Source organism: Elephas maximus, chromosome 4, assembly GCF_024166365.1.
Source record: "Elephas maximus indicus isolate mEleMax1 chromosome 4, mEleMax1 primary haplotype, whole genome shotgun sequence".
NCBI lineage: Eukaryota > Metazoa > Chordata > Mammalia > Proboscidea > Elephantidae > Elephas > Elephas maximus.
The window spans coordinates 124,357,412-124,374,518 of NC_064822.1; the positions used below are offsets into that span (position 1 = coordinate 124,357,412).

Here is a 17,107-nt window from a genome sequence, read left to right on the forward strand (position 1 = left end):
AAAGAGTCTGAAATTAGATTACTTCATATACCGCATACCATCTTTATTTTATCATTTTTGAATAATCACTATGCTAAAGCTTTTAGCCTTATCTGTTTTTTTCCCTCTAGGGACATGTGTTTAATTAAAAAGCAACTGATTTCAGAGTTCAGAAATTTTTTAATTAGTTTGACTTTTCCCCATACATAAGATTTATCCATGAAAACCTGCCAAATTGTAATACTGTATTCCCCATTAGACCTGAACTCTTAATAGGAAGATTATAGAGAGATCATGTTAAATGGATTATTGTATTGTAGTGATCATGTAAAAACATGAGGCATGTTTTTATTTTATCCCTTTGTGACAGAAAGAATTTAAAACTGAAATGAGTGGATAACTGAACTAAATGGCTCTTAAAGGTACTTCCAGTGGAAAATGCTATGGACCTTGGTTAAGAGAAACTGCTCTCACATGGTTTATCTTCCAGCAGCAAAGCCTGCACCTTCTCAGCCTCCATCGCTTGCTTCTTCCTGGATAGATGTCTGGATGTTGAAAGTCACTTATGGCATTGTCCTTGGTTCTCTGCCTCCTGATGATTTCTGTGTTTTTATCACCAGCCTTGATCATCTTCCTGGGTTTTGTTCTTGTAGATTTTATATATCCAGGACATTCTGTAGATCCTGGACATCTGAACCAGATGTCTAAAAGATTGTCCAGACACCCAGAATACAACTTTTTTTTTCTTGTTGCGGTGAAATATATATCACAAAAACACTGCTGTTTCATCCTGTCTTAAGTGTACAATTCAGTGACATTAATGACAGTCACCATGCTGTGAAATTGTTAACCACTATCCATTTCTAAAAATGGTACAACCTTATATATCCATTTGCACTTATCATCACCATCGTCCACACACATGACAACTTTCTTATCCATTTTCATACCTCAGTAAATGGCACCCCTTTCCACTCAGTTAGTGCTCAAGCCAAAACCACAGTTGTCTCACTCCCCACGTTATCTACCTGTCATCTGTTATTGTTAGGTGCCATTGAGTTGGTTCCAACTCATAGTGACCCTATATACAACAGAATGAAACATCTCTACCTCCTAAATATCCCAAACCTTGCTACCTGTGCTGTCAGTCTCCTAGATGAAGCCTGTACTATTTGTCCTCTTGCCTACTCTATTGCAGTAGCTTCCTAAGATGACTCCCAGCTTCCACACATACCTTCCAATAATCCATTCTCTTCCCAGCAGCCAGAGTGAACTTGTTAAAAAACCATAAATCAGAATACGTCCTTAGAATACAATCCAAACTACTCACCAAGAGCGTATGTGAGCTGTTACCCTCCTGCCACTTTCTTTTTAGCCACCATGCTTCAGGTACATCGACCTTCTTTCTGTACCTCAAACCCACTAAGCTTTTTCTTGTCTGGGGCTTTTGCACTTTCTGCTTTTTTTGTCTGGACCACTTTCACTTGTATATCTTTGCAAGAGTAATTCCTTCTTTTCATTTGTGTTGTATCTCAAATATAGGAAGGAAGGCCTTTCCCCAACTGCCCCATATAAAAGAGCAACACAGCCCCAACCACTCCCTATTCCTGTAAACCTTTATTTTCTCCATGGCATTTACCATCTGATGTGTATTTATTAGGTTTGTTTGGTTTGTTCTCTTTCCTCTTTCCTGATTTGATTCAGGCTGGTTACAGAGATTCTGGTCTGGGAAAAATGAATCCAGTCTGCAGTTCCTCCAAAGGAAATGATTGTCCATGTGTGGATGGGTGGGAGATGCATTAGGTAACAAATAATTATTCAGCCTAGTCATTGGCTGAGGCATATGAAACATCAGTTCTTTGGTTTCCTTCTTTGTATCCATTCCTATCATGTAGAGGCACCATTTTGACCTTTTCACTGCTCAAGGGAGAACTGAGAGCAATTCTTGCTAAATGCTTGGCTATGTTGTTAAAGAGCAGCAGGAATTAAATTGTCAGCTCAATGTGGATTGTCAGGAACACAGACATGGAAACAAGTGTGTAAAAAGCTCCTGTAGACGTTTAGACACCTGATTTAGTCCTGTGTGTGTCTGAGATTTCTAAGGTAAAGTACTGAAGAATTAGGAAGATATTGAAGGACAAAAAAATAGTTATTCAAAAGAAATTAGCTTTCTTCATTTGACGTCTTATGTAAAAGCTCTGAACTTACCTGTTTTGAGTCCTTTGAAAGCCAGCCATGGTCATGTGAAAACTGTTTATTTTTGCTATTCAGTTTGCTCGGGTTGCACTATTTTTCAAACACTTGAAATAAGGGTTGGACCAAGGCTTTACCCAATATCCATGGCTCGGGAGTAGTTAAAGCCAGAGATAGGACCCAGGACAAAAGACCATGGCAGTCCCTCAGAAAGAGGCAGGAGTGATGAAGAAAAGTTTGGATACCTCTGCCAATGAGTTAACTTCCTTCTCCATACTCATAACAACTGCTTAATTCTGGAGTCACTGATAAATGACATTGGTTCTGACTGTTCTGGAAACAAGTATATAGGACTTGTTTCCCATGTAGTTCTATTATGGTAATGCTAGTCTTAGAACTAAGCTTCTACCCAACTAGGGCTTCTCTTGTCATGGGGTTTATACCAAAAAAAAAAGCTATCCCCTTGTCTTAGTTATCTAGTGCTGTTATAGCAGATATACCACAAGTGGATGGCTTTAACAAGCAAAAATTTATTTTCTCATAGTTTGGGAGGCTAGAAGTCCAAATTCGGGGTACCAGCTCTAGGGGAAGGTGCTCTCTGTACTCTCGGGGGTAAAATCCTTGTCTTATCTTCTCTAGTGTTCTTCTCCTCTGTCTTAGCTTCTCTAGTGCTCTCTTCTCTGGAGATCTCCACGTGGCATCTGTTTTTCCCCCATGCGTGCTTGTTTGCTTCTAATGCCTAATCCGTTCTTTTATAACTCAAAAGTGATTGGCTTAAGACATAACCTACACTAACGTGGCCTCATTGACATAACAAAGAAAACCGTGTTCCCAAATGGATTGCTTCCACGGGTAAAGGGGTTAGGATTTACAGCACATATTTTGGGGGGACACAATTCAATCCATAATATCCCTGAACAAATATGATCCAGGTACACCCACCAGTATACCCACCATGTATACCTCAGCCAGCCTCTCAGCTCAAGACAAGATGAAGTGCTTGTCACAGTCTTCAGTATCTAAATTTCATCTGTATTTTGATAATATTTGTAACTCTTTTGCCTAAGGAAATTAGCTACTATGATGATTTAGACTAATGCCTAGTAGAATCTCTCGTGGCAGCTCTTGGGATACTTAAAAAAAAAAAAAAAAAAAAACTTGCTATTTCCAAGTCTTTTCTTCCCCAGTTTTAATCCATAATTTTATGTATCCATTCAGAGTTTTTCCATCCATCAGAACAACACTGCTTTGTTCCCATGAAATATTTTATTGGTTTCTTATGTATTTTCATAATTAAATGCCCTTGGTTATAACTCAGCTCTTTGTGCAGAAGTTGGCTTTTCATGTCATCATTAATAATTCATAAGCTCCATAGACTTATATTAGACCTTTTTAACCAAATACCTTGAATCTTAACATATCCAGTGTCATTTCAACTTCTAGTGTAGGGGGAAAAAAAAATGATTCTGTGGCTGGTCTTTCTGTCTCAGGACACCTTGGATAAGAATTTTTTCCCCCTGTTTCTTATTCCTTTTTATGTTCTGGATGCTAGAGAAACCTAGAATGTAGAAAATGCTGCGTATCCGAAGTGACAAAATCATACCAATTAAGGGACCTTACAGACTGATAAGCCCCTTAATGGCCAGAGAAGGAAATTTTCCATCTAAGTTCATCACAGACATCTAAGTAGCACTCCAGGTCCCCAAGTCACCTGGCGAGGCTCCTGGATCAGTTACTAAGCTATGTGCATGCTCCTCCCCAACCTATTACCAAAACTACAGTGAAATCAGGGTTCTCTCACTGGGTTCAGACCTACCAAGTCAGCCTGGCTGAACCAGGTGTAGAAACATGCGACAGTGCTTGTGTAATCATGACGTTTCCTCCCCCAAAGAAACCACACTTAGATCTGTTCAAATCTGGAGGTAGTGAAAACTTAGTATATATTTTTCAGAGCTCCTGGTCAGTTGGGTATTTGGGTTTGGATTTCTTTCTTCCTTTCTTTTTCCTTTTTTTTGTTTTCCTTCTCACTTTATTCATTTCTTTTTTAAGCTGAAAAGAGCCTCTTTTTTGGTAGGGGAAAAAAATGCTTTTCTCTGGGCTGTTTCTTTCCTCTCAATTTCAATTTTGCATTAAGTCCCATTGGAATCAGTGCTCATAAAATCAAGCAGCTGGTCTGATCTGCTGCATTATAATCAAGTAGAATCTGTCTCCTTTCAGAACAGTGGGGTGTTTTTAAGCCCTGGTGCATCCAAAAAAATGAGGCCCTTCCCTCTATAAATCCATGTTTTTATAGGATGAGGTGTTACTGAAAGAATAATTTTTCAGTCTCTCCTATATGTAGGCAATAATGCTATACCAAAAAAAAAAAAAATTATGAATTTTGAGGGGCAAGAGAGATAAAAGAGACTTTTGTTCATTCAAGATTAGAATTTTTAAATTAACCAAAAAATTAATCATTCTGTATATTTGCAGCTGATTCCACTGGCGATGTATTAATGATGGGACTGATGGCTGCATGTTGCAATTGTATTTTGCTTGTACTTATAATTGTGATGTAGCAGCTATTTTCTGATTTTTTTTTAAATCAAGTAAAGGGAGTACTCTTGTCTGCATGGAGAAATAGTGCCCCCAAAGGGCAGGATTCCAAGACCCCTGCCAGTACTTCATGATTGTTTTAGAGCAGTATGTGTTTTAAACTGTAATGTGCTTATGAATCACCTGTGGATATTTTTAAACTTAAAATTCTGATTCAGTAGGTCCGAGGTGAGGCCCACGATCCTGCGTTTCTAGCAAGCTCCCAGGTGATACTGGTGCTTCTGGTCTGATTTTTGAATAGCAACATCTCAGAATATCTTTCCGTAAAAATCCCAAATTTAATAATTCCGAAATTAGAGGGTTCAAGTGGAATTAAATGTGCTGGCATATCTAAGAACAAGTCAGTAATTGTGAACTTTCAAAATGGCAACCTGATGGTTCATGTCAAAGAATACATTTTGAACAAAGCTTCTTTCCTTTGGGCCCCCAAGTATTAGTTTCCTAGCTCTGCCAGAACAAAATACTACAGACTGGGGTTTTTTTTTTTTTTCTCCACAGTTCTGGAGGCCAAAAGTCCAAATCAGCTTGTCTGCTGGGCTAGGCTCCCTCCTAAGTCTTTCCAGAAGATCCTTTCTTTTCTCTTCCAACTTTTGGTATCCCCAACTGCTCCTTGGCTCGTAAATGCATCTTTGCTTGGCTTTCCTTCCTCTGTATATCTGTGTCTCTTCCCTCTTTTATAAAGACAGCGCTCAGGTTGAATCAGGACCCATCCTATTGCAGTATGACCTCATCTTAACTGATAACATCTTCAAAGACCCCATTTCCAAGCAAGGCCATGTTAATAGGTACCAGGAGTTAGGACTTCAATATATCTTTTGGGGGGACACAATTCAATACATAACATCCCTCTACTACTATTTTAGTAACAATCTAATGAATAGCTTATATTTGAATTCCTTGTGGATGGAGATAGATTTTACTGTGCTCCAGTCTTCATATTCCTAGAGCCTAGCAAAGTCCCCAACACATAATACACACTTAATTAGTGAGTTGAATTGACTCAAATTGAATTGATTGAACTTTATGAGGACAGTGTAGGGATAAGGTGGCTTCCTCTTTAAGAGATATTTATTTCCTCATTAAGAGATGTATATTGCTTTCATGTACAAATTTAAATTTTCCTGTTTATAATTTATAACTGACTAATTTCTAGAGTTAATAGTCTTCTAAAAGAAAGGTGTGGCAATCAGCTTCCATAGAGATTTATGGCCTTGGAAACCCCGTGGGGTTGCTTGAGTCAGAATTGATTCTACAGCAGTAGGTTTGGTTTGGGTTTTGGCTTAGTCTTCTACAAATTATATTCTCTTAAGATACAACATGAAAAAATAAATTCAAATTAAAAATAGTGAATATTCAAGAATCTTAAAGTCCTTATAGTCCTGTTGTTGTTAGATGCCATTGAGTGGGTTCTGACTCATAGTGACCCTATAAGACAGAATAGAACTGCCACATAGGGTTTACAAGAAGTGACTGGTAGATTTGAACTGCCACCCTTTTGGTTAGCAGCCATATCTCTTAACTACTGCGCCACCAGGGCTCCAACCTTATAATCCTACGAATGCTAAATAAAATTGTATCTCTAATGAAAGGACTTTGCCAGTCATTGGGGGAAGGCAATCTTGAACTGTTTTGGCAGATTTAAACCTGTTCTCATCTCTGAAAGAGAACAGACAATTCTTGAGCCTTCAATGAAATGTGAAAATCTAAACTATTCCAGTTAGCATATTAGCCTCCTAGAATGATTTTCAGTAAATCATGTATCAATCTCTGTATGCGTGGATGAAACGTGAATGCTATTTTTCATTCAGTGTTTGATTTTGCTTCTTTTATTTTTTAACAACTTCATGGAGATATAATTCACATACTATATAATTTACCCATTTAAAACGTACAACTTAATGGCTTAGTATATTCACAGAGTTGTGCATCCATCACCACAATCAATTTCAGAACATTTTAATCACCCTAAAATGAAACCCCAAACTCCTTAGCCATTACCCCCCTAATTCCTCTGGCACCATCCCCAATCCTACTTTCTGTCTCTGTAGGTTTGCCTCTCTTGACATTTCCTATACATGGAACCAGGTAAATGTAGAGCTTTTTGACTGGCTTTTTTCACTTAGCATAATGGTTTGAAGGCTCATCCATGTTATAGTGTATATCAGTACTTCCTTTCTTTTTAGTGCCAAATAGTATGTATGTGTATGTAGTATTCTATTATATGGATAAACCACATGTTATTTATCATTTCATCAGTTCATGGACATTTGGGTTATTTCTACTTTTTGGCTATTATGAACAATGCTGCTGTGAACATTCGTGTACAAGTTTTTTATGTAGGCAAATATTTTCTTTTCTCTTGGATGTATACCTAGGAATGGAGTTGCTGAATCATAAGGTAACTCCGTGTTTGAGGAACTACCAGACTGTTTGGCAACACGGTTGTACCATTTTACATTCCCACCAGCAGCATATGAGGGTTCCAGTTTCTCCATATCCTAGCTAACACTTGTTATTATCTATCTGTCTTTTTGATCGTAGTCATCCTAGGGGGTGTGAGGTAGAATATCATTGTGATTTTGATTTAATTTGCATTTCTCTCATGGCTAATGATGTTGACTGTCTTTTCGTGTGCCTATTGACCATTCGTATATCTTCTTTGGAGACATGTCTATTCAAGTCCTGTGCTCATTTTTTAATTGGGCTATTCATCCTTTTATTTTTGAGTTATAATAGTTATTTATGTATTCTAGTTTCAAGTCCCTTATCAGATATATGCAAAAATGATCTCCTATCTCTGGTTTGTCTTTTCCTTTCTTTTTTTCAAAGTTTTTTTTTAATTGAGATTTAGGTGAAAGTTTAGAGCTGAAGTTAATTTCTTTTCTTATTTGAAAATTTATACACATTATATTGTTTTCTGTGACATTGGTTGCAATCCCCATAATGTGACAGCATGCTCCCCCTTTCCACTTTGGGGTCCCTATGTCCATGCATTCAGTTCCTGTCACTTTCTGCTTTTGGACAGGACAGGAGCTGTCCATTTGATCTTGTATATTTGATTAAACTAAGAAACAAATTCCTCACATGTGTTACTTTTGTTTTATAGGCCTGTCTAATCTTTGTCTGAAGAGTGGGCTTTGGAATGGTTTCAGTTCTGGGTTAACAGAGCATCCAGGGGCCATAATTTCAGGGGTTCCTCCAGTCTCTTATCAGACCATTAAGTCTAGTCTCTTTATGTGAATTTGAATTCTGTTCTACATTTTTTTCCTCTGTCTGGGACTCTCTGTTGTGTTCCGATGTTAGGGTGGTCATTGGGGGTAGCTGGGCACCGTCTAGTTCTGGGCTCAGGCTGGTGGAGGCTCTGGTTCATTTGATCCTTTAGTCCTTTGGGCTAGTATTTTCCTTGTGTCTTGGTTTTCTTCAGTCTCCTTTGCTCCGAGTGGGATGAGACGAATAGATGTATCTTAGGTGGCCTCTCTCAAGTTTTTAAGACCCTAGACAGTACTCACCAAAGTGGAATGTAAAACATTTTCTTTGTAAACTATGTTATCCCAGTTGACCTAGATGTCCCCCAAAACTATGGTCCCCAGGTCCTAGCCCCAGCTACTCTGTCCCTCATAGTGTTTGAATGGGTCTAGGAAACTTCTTTCCTTTTGCTTTGGTCCAGTTGTGCTGCCTTCCCCTGTATTGTGTGTTGTCCTTCCCTTCACCAAAGTTGACACTTCTGTACTATCTAGTTAATGATTTCCTTTCTCCCTTCCTCCCCACCCTTGTAACCATCAAAGAATGCTTTTTTCTATGTGTAAACCTTTTCTTGAGTTGTTATAATAGTGGTCTCATACAATATTTGTTCTTTTGTGATTGACTTATTTCACTCAGTGTAATGCCCTCCAGATTCATCCATGTTGTGAGATGTTTTGTGAATCCATCATTGTTCTTTATCATTCCATAGTATTCTGTTGTGTGTATGTACTACAGTTTGTTTATCCATTCGTCCATTGCTGAACACTTAGATTGTTTCCATCTTTTGCTATTGTGAATAGTGCTGCAGTGAACATGGGTGTGCTTATGTCTATTCGTGTGACAGCTCTTACTTCTCTAGGGCATATTCCTAGAACTGGGATTGTTGGATCCTGCAGTATTTCTATTTCTAGATTTTTTTTTTTTTTTTTTTTTACCTTAGATGAAGGTTTACAGAACAAACTAGCTTCTCGTTAGTTAGTACATATGTTGTTTTATGATATCGTTTAACAACCCCACGACATGTCAACACTCCCCCTTCCCTACTTTGGGTTCCCTACTACTAGCTTTCCTGTCCCCTTCTGCCTTCTCGTCCTTGCCCCTGGGCTGGTATGCCCCTTTAGTCTCATTTTGTTTTATGGGCCTGTCTAATCTTTGGTTGAAGGGTGAACCTCAGGAGTGACTTCATTACTGAGCTAAAAGGGTGTCCAAGGGCCATACTCTCTGGGTTTCTCCAGTCTCCATCAGGCCAGTAAGTCTGGTCTTTTTTTGTGAGTTAGAATTTTGTTCTACATTTTTCTCTAGTTCTGTCCAGGACCCTCTATTGTGATCCCTGTCAGAGCACTCGGTGGTAGCCGGGCAGCATCTAATTGTACTGGACTCAGACTGGTGGAGCCTGTGGTAGTTGTGGTCCACACTTGTGTTCCCCTTCTATCTTTAGTTTTCTTCATTCTCCCTTGGTCTCAAAGGGGTGAGACCAGTAGAGTATCTTAGATGGCCGCTCCCAGGCTTTTAAGACCCCAGATGCTACACACGAAAGTAGAATGTAGAACATTTTCTTTATCAACTATGTTATGCCAGTTGAGCTACATGTTCCCCGAGACCATGGTCCCCACCGCCCCCGGCCGAGTAATTCGGTCCTTCAGGGAGTTTGGATGTGTCTATGGAGCTTTTATCATTGTACATAGATCAAGAGGCAGTTGTTTGGACAGAACAAGGGGATACTGAGTAGTTTAAAGTCAGGAAGGGTGTGCATCAGGGTGGTATCCTTTCACCATACCTATTCAGGCTGTATGCTGAGCAAATAATCCGAGAAGCTGGACTATGTGAAGAACGGGACATCAGGATTGGAGGAAGACTCATTAACAACCTGCGTTATGCAGATGACACAACCTTGCTTGCTCAAAGTGAAGAGGACTTGAAGCACTTACTGATGAAAATCAAAGGCTACAGCCTTCAGTATGGATTACACCTCAACATAGAGAAATCAAAAATCCTCAAAACTGGACCAATAAGCCACACTGTGATAAATGGAGAAAAGATTGAAGTTGTCAAGGATTTCGTTTTACTTGGACCCACAATCAACAGCCACGGAAGCAGCAGTCAGGAAGTCAAAAGACACATTGCATTGGGCAAATCTGCTGCTAAGGACCTTTTTAAAGTGTTGAAAAGCAAAGATGTCACCTTAAAGACTAAGGTGCACTTAACCCAAGCCATGGTATTTTCAGTCACATCATATGCGTGTGAACGCTGGACAATGAATAAGGGAGACCGAAGAATTTATGCCTTTGAATTGTGATGTTGGCAAAGAATGTTGAATATACCATGGACTGCCAAAAGAATGAACAAATCTGCCTTGGAAGAAGTATAACTAGAATGCTCCTTAGAAGCAAGGAAGGCGAGACTGCATCTTAGATAGTTTGAACATGTTGTCAGGAGGGATCAGTCCCTGGAGAAGGCCATCATGCTTGGTAAAGTACAGGGTCAGCTGAAAAGAGGAAGACCCTCAACAAGATGGACTGACACATTGGCTGCAACAATGGACTCAAGCAGAGCAATGATTTTAAGGATGGCACAGGGCCAGGCAGTGTTTTGTTCTGTGGTGTACCAGGTTGCTATGAGTTAGAACCTACTGGGTGGCACCTAACAACAACATGGAGCTTCCGTGACCTTGCCTTGTACAAGTTTATGCTGGCTTCCCCAGTATTGTGTACTGTCTCACCCTTTACCAAAGTTACCATTTACTATTGTCTACTTAGTGTTTTTCCATTCCCACCCCTTCGCTCCCTCATAGCCATCAAAATTGTTTCTTTTTGTGTGTAAATCTTTTCATGAGTTTTTATAGTAGTAGTCTCATACAATATTTGTGCTTTTATGATTGACTTATTTTACCTGGCATAATGCCCTCCAGATTCATTCATGTTGTGAGATGCTTTGCAGGTTCATCATTGTTCTTTATTGTTGCGTAGTACTCCATTGTGTATATGTAGTAGAGTTTGTTGATTGGGCATTTGTTGATGGGCATCTAGGTTGTTTCTGTCTTTTTGCTATTATGAACAATGTTGCAGTGAACATGGGTGTGCATATGTCTATTCGTATGAGGGCTTTTATTTCTCTAGGATATATTCATAGGAGTGGGATTGCTAGATCATATGGTATTTCTATTTCTAGCTTTTTAAGAAATCACCATATCACTTTCCAAAGTAGTTATACCATTTTGCATTCCCACCAGCCGTGCATAAGATAAGGTCACTATAGGTGAATGGATTTACATCTGGGTTCTCAGTTCTGTTCCATTGGTCGATGTATCTGTCATAGTACCAGTACCAGGCTGTTTTCACTACCACAGCTGTATAGTAGGTTCTGAGATTAGGTAGTGCAAGTCCTCCTAATTTATTCTTCTTCAGTAGTGCTTTACTTATCCGGGGCCTCTTCCCTTTCCTTATAAAGTTAATGATTAGTTTTTCCATCTCTTTAAAGAATGTTGTTGGTATTTGGATGGAGATTGCATTGTATTTTAAATTACTTTGAGTAGAATTGTCCTTTTCACAATGTTGAGTTTACCTATCCATTAGCATGGTATGTTTTTCCATTTATATAGGTCTCTTCTGGTTTCTCGCAGTATCGTTTTGTAGTTTTCTTTGTATAGGTCTTCTACATCCCTGCTTAGATTTATTCCTAAGTATTATTTTTTTAGGGGCTATTAAAAAATGGTATTGTTTTCCTTTTTGTCATTTTTTCCTTTCCCTTTCTTGCTGGTTTCCTAGAAGCACAAAACTTTTTAGTTTTGATGATGTCCAGTTTGTCTATTTTTTTCTTTGTTGCTTGCGATTTTGGTGTCATATATAAGAAGCCAAACCAAAACCCAAACCCATTGCTGTCAAGCTATTCCAACTCATAGCGACCCTAAAGGCCGTAGTAGAACTGCTGCCCCATAGGGTTCCCAAGGAGTGCCTGGCGGATTTGAACTGTTGACCTTTTGGTTAGCAGCTGTATCTCTTAACCACTATGCCACCAGGGTTTCCCATATAAGTGCTGCCTAATTCAAGAGTTTTCCTTCTAAGAGTTTTATAGTTTTAGCCATTACATTTAGGTCTTTGATCCATTTTGAGTAAATTTTGCGTATGGTATTCTTTTATTTGTTTGTTTTTTTAAAGTGCTGTGATCTTGGCTACCATGCAAGTCTGAACAGAGCCTTAAGAACATATCTCTCTGCGGAATATAACCTTGAAACCTCCAGACATGAAGGCTTAGACATTATTGAAAATGCAGTTGATAATTTAGAGCCCCGGAGCGATAAGCAGAGATTCATGGAGATGTACCCTGCTGCGTTCTGCCCACCAATGAAGTTTGAGTTTCAGTCACACATGGGTGATGAGGTCAGTAATTGATTATTTTAAAGCTAATAAATTGTCTCTTCACTTATATTTTTGCCCATCTGCTGTAACCCAACAGTCTTAAGAATTCACAGGTGTTTCCTCTCTCCTGCCCCTGCACAGGATCTTAAGATCAGCCAAGACCACCTTTTAGACCAAGTGTTAAGCACTCAAATGCCTGGAGAGGCCAAGCAGATAAAGATACAAACTGGCCTGGATGTAAGCGCTGAAATGGCCAGGATTAGTTTCTCACCTCCACATATTCAAATTCAAATTAAAAAACAAAAAATTTTGCTGGTCCAATAGAGTCTATCTGAAGCCTCCTTATAATCCTGATTGAATGATTCCTATACCGAAAAATAATTGTGAATGGCAGGAGGAATGAAAAGGGGGGGTAGTGCAAATCATTTTAAGACTCAGTTGGCTCCCAGCTGGTAAAATGAGCATTAGAAGTGATATATTAAGTCTTAGGTTCTTTATGTAAGTTTAGATTATTATCCTATTTGTGAATTTTTTTTTTTTTAGTTAAGATGATTATGAGTTATTGTCATTTATGTTACTGTCAGTGGAGGGAGAAAACAAGAACCAATTAATGGAGCGTGCTATCTAGTGCTTGGTGTCCAACTGTATAAAGCAATACTCATAGATAAAAGCATTTTTAGTTTATTGTGGTGACAGTTTGTTTTAAAAAATAGATGTAATTATAATGCCATGGCAGATTTCTTTAATGTTATAATTTTCTCTGAAAAATACCCAGTGTTTAGACATAGGGGTAAGATACATGTACATATGTGTATATATGCCTTCAGTACTTCTAATCTAATTCTATTTTTGCTAATTTGATAGTGTGAATTACATGATTGGAAATGATAAACAGTCTTTATGCCAGTAGCTCATGAATTTGGACAAGCAAGATGACTGGCTTATCCCATCCATTGTACCTTTTGAAAACCAAACAATTGTTATGTTTTGGTTTTTTCCAGTGGTTGATTAATGTTAAACGTGGAATTATTTAAAATATAGTTTTTATTTATTATTATTTTAACAAAGTGGGTGTGTTGCTGTTTTTTATGGCTGGTTCTGCCAATGGGCAGTAATCTCTGTGGTGTTTTGGAGACTCCATAAAAGGACCTCCTCTCAGCTGAGAGCATTTTTGTGATAAGGGTGATGAGAAGAAATTGTTTCTGGTGCAACATTAATGCTCTAACTTTGTGCTTATGCATAATTGAGATCATAACGAAAATCTTTCTTTACCAAAGCCTAAGACAGGTGCCCTCATCAAGTTCATGGTGCATCATGTGATTTGACTTTTAGTGTAAGGGAAATGAATCATTATATCAACATTGATATTGGTCAGAAGATGCTAAAAATAATCATTCACATTTTCTGAGTTATTACTATGTACCAGGCCCTTTTCTAAGTGCTTTATGTACATTATCTTATTTAATCCCTGCAAAAACCCTATATAGGAATTCTGTTATCCCCATCTTACAGATCAGAAAACCAACACCATAACCAATAAGCTCTACTTTCTTCCTTACACATACCTGTATGTCCCATTTGGGTCGTCCTTCACAGTCTGCCCTCTGACCTGTACTCATAAGGAATTTCCACGAGTATAACTTTAGCATCAGAGCTCAGTCTCCAGGAACTGTCCTGTTCTTAGAGAGATGCTTCCTGCAGCTGCTTTCTTTCCAGTCACATCCAGGCCAAGCAGCTGCGTTCTGCTCTTGCCGCTTACATGGCAGGTCCATATTTAAAACTGAATTTTTGAGGCGGCTGTTAAAAGTAAATATGTAATTGGAATCTTGAAGGGATCAGCATGATTCATCTGGCATTTAAATAGGAGAACAGAGTCTCTGGAGGCAGGCTTGATTGCGGCCTATTGTAACTGCAGGTTTTGATTTCCCCATCAGGTCTGTCAGGTCAGCGCTCAGCAGCCAGTCCAGGCGGAGCTCATGCTCAGGTACCAGCAGCTGCAGTCACGACTGGCTACGCTCAAAATCGAGAATGAAGAGGTGAGCATGCTTTCTGCCCCATAAGTCATCTGAATTTCAGTGTAAGTTGGAAGGCATTTTCACATAATGATGGCATATGTAACATTCTAAGTGAAATCTCTTCATCATGCTATAAACCAAAACCAAAACCACTGCCATCGAGTCGATTCCGAATCATAGGACCCTATAAGACAGAGTAGAACTGCCCCATAGAGTTTCCAAGAAGCGTGTGGTAGATTTGAACTACTGACCTCTTGGTTAGCAGTCATAGCACTTAACCACTATGCCACCGGGGTTTCCATCATGCTATATCAGAGGCATTTTCAGGTAAGTCAAGGTTCCTATAAATACCATTTGCAGTGGATAAATGCAAAGATTCTGTATTATACAATAGACTAATACTTTACCAGAGATTCACTACATACACGTGTAAACCCAAAAAAATCAGACCCATTGCCCTGGAGTCAATTTTTACTCGAAACCCACGTGTTACAGAATAGAACTGCTCCATCTGGTTTTCTTGGCTGTAATTTTTATGGAAGCAAATTGCCAGGCCTTTCCTCTGTAGCAGCACACCTTTTATGCTTAAATTGTAATTCATACTGAAAATGGTTCCCACAGATTATCAAAGTAAATGTATATATCCAAGAATATACAATACATCATGTGCAATGGGTATTGCACAGAAACTTTTGCCCAACATGTTTAATCCTAACTCTTGAAATTAGTACTTTTTTTCTTTGTTTTTATGTGTTGTCTAAATTTTTGGTAATGAACATAGCATTGCGAACATAATTATTATAAAAATTACATTTTAAAATAGTACTTGAATGAGAATAGAAAGATATTTATTTGCTGACATTAGTGAGTTTAAATGGCTGTAACATACCATGTGAATTATAAAGATATGTTAAGCCAAAAGCAATAATTCAGCTGCCTGTTTCTGAAATTAATTTAATTGGATCCACGTTTTCCTAAAATAAATTAATGAACCACAGATGTTTCTTATTAGTCAGGGCTCGCATTTGCAATTTATAGAAACCAGGGCTTTGAACCGGTTCAGTCATGGCTGACAAAGCAAAACCAGAACCATAATTGGAATGGGAGAAATTATGGGTCGAAGCCCTGGAATGGGAGACTCAGTAGAGGCATAGTAAGCCCTTTCAGGAGCCTGGTGTGGGAGACTGAATTATTGCCAGGACTGGGGAGAGCGACATACATTCACAGTGATGCGATCGCCCACCTCCTTAAGCAGGGCACTGCAGTTTCAGTCTCTGCAGAATCTAACAGGCAAGAAATCTGGTTACTATGCAACACTTGTGCTGCTCTAATTTTCTAAGATGGAGATTACATTTCTAGCAGGGCGTTTTCCTGTAATTTTTACTGTTCCAGTTATGGTTCCGGTTTACCTAGATTTTTCAAATTTGAGTCCGTTCTGGGATTGCTTCCTTGATGAGGTATAATTATTAATTACTTTTGTGTGTGGCCTCTCTTTCCATGGTCTTGTAACTCCCACGCAGGTGATTGGACAGGACTGTGAGATAGAGTAATTGTAGCCTACCAAGGGGATTGGTCAGTTTTGCCTTAAAAGAGAGCCAATTCCAGAGTAGAGAGGGAAATCCCACCATCACTGAGGAAGAACAGCCAGGAGCCGGCTTGTCCTTGGGACCTGGGGTCCCTGCACTGGGAGGCTTCTGGGACCAGTAGACAGAGAGAGCGAGCTAGAACCCCGAGGATGGTGAGAAGCAGTGGCAGGAAAGATCCAGCAGCAGGAGACAGCACAGTGGGCTTCCCGGCCCACAGAGAGAGAAAGCTGAGTGCATTTGGACAGAGGCCTGGCGGGGGCTAGGGAGAGGCATGCCTGCAAACCTGTCTGGGAAGAGGCTGTCCTGATGAAAGAGCTGTATCCTTGAGTGTTCCTGAGCCTGAACTGTAACCTGTTACTTCCATAATAAACTCCATAAATGTGAGTATGGTCTGTGAGTTCTGTGTGACAATTGCAATGAATTATTGAACCTAGCAGAGTAGAGAATGCTGTGCGAGGGGTGGTTGGTGTCAGAATTACTAAGATGCAGAGATAAAAGGCTTGTCTGGCGTATAAGGAATCTCTCATCATTTGCTGTCATCATATATGTTGGTGGGATTTTGTTTTTCCCCCATAATGGGGGTAGATTCAGGGCTACATGTTTCCTACAGATTGCCATCTCAGAAAGAAAGACACACTCCCCTCTCATCTCCTTATCTCTAAAAGAACTCTTCTTTGGCCTGGCTTAAGTCTTGCCTACTTCTTGACCAACCATTATATCCAAGAAATGGGTTTCTCTCGTTGGCCAGCCTGGCTATTGTGCCCCCTCATGAACTCTTTGTATTGCTGGAGACAGGCAGTTCCCCAAAGGAGAGAATGTAGGGCAGAAAGAAAAATTCAATTTAGTACCTTTTTTAATTTTCATACCACTGGGATGTTTTGGGCTATGTGTGTGTTTCTCTTAACAAAGAGTGATGTGTTTCTACATCAGTATAGTTTCGTTAAAACCCACTGCAGCTTTCTGGCCTCAGTTCTTCCTTGAAGAACCAAACCACCTCATATTCAAACTTGCACGTTGAAGTTGAAAACAATGTGATTAAGACTTGAATCGGTGTGTAAACTCCTGCAAGTGATCCTTTCCAAAGGAAAACCTTTACTCTCCTTGAGGTACTGTTTTAGAACTTACGGTTTTGGTTAGGCAT

General features: G+C 39.3%; 1 protein-coding gene across 2 annotated transcripts in view; it reads left to right on the plus strand.

Annotated features, from left to right (window-relative positions):
• SRGAP1 (SLIT-ROBO Rho GTPase activating protein 1) overlaps nucleotides 1-17,107 on the plus strand; it is a 336,426-nt gene that overhangs the window by 242,953 nt on the left and 76,366 nt on the right. For both annotated transcript variants that reach the window (XM_049883765.1, XM_049883766.1), the window contains exons 7-8: nucleotides 12,165-12,386; nucleotides 14,300-14,401. In XM_049883765.1, the coding sequence (XP_049739722.1) occupies nucleotides 12,165-12,386; nucleotides 14,300-14,401 (324 nt within the window). The remainder of the gene's footprint in view (nucleotides 1-12,164; nucleotides 12,387-14,299; nucleotides 14,402-17,107) is intronic.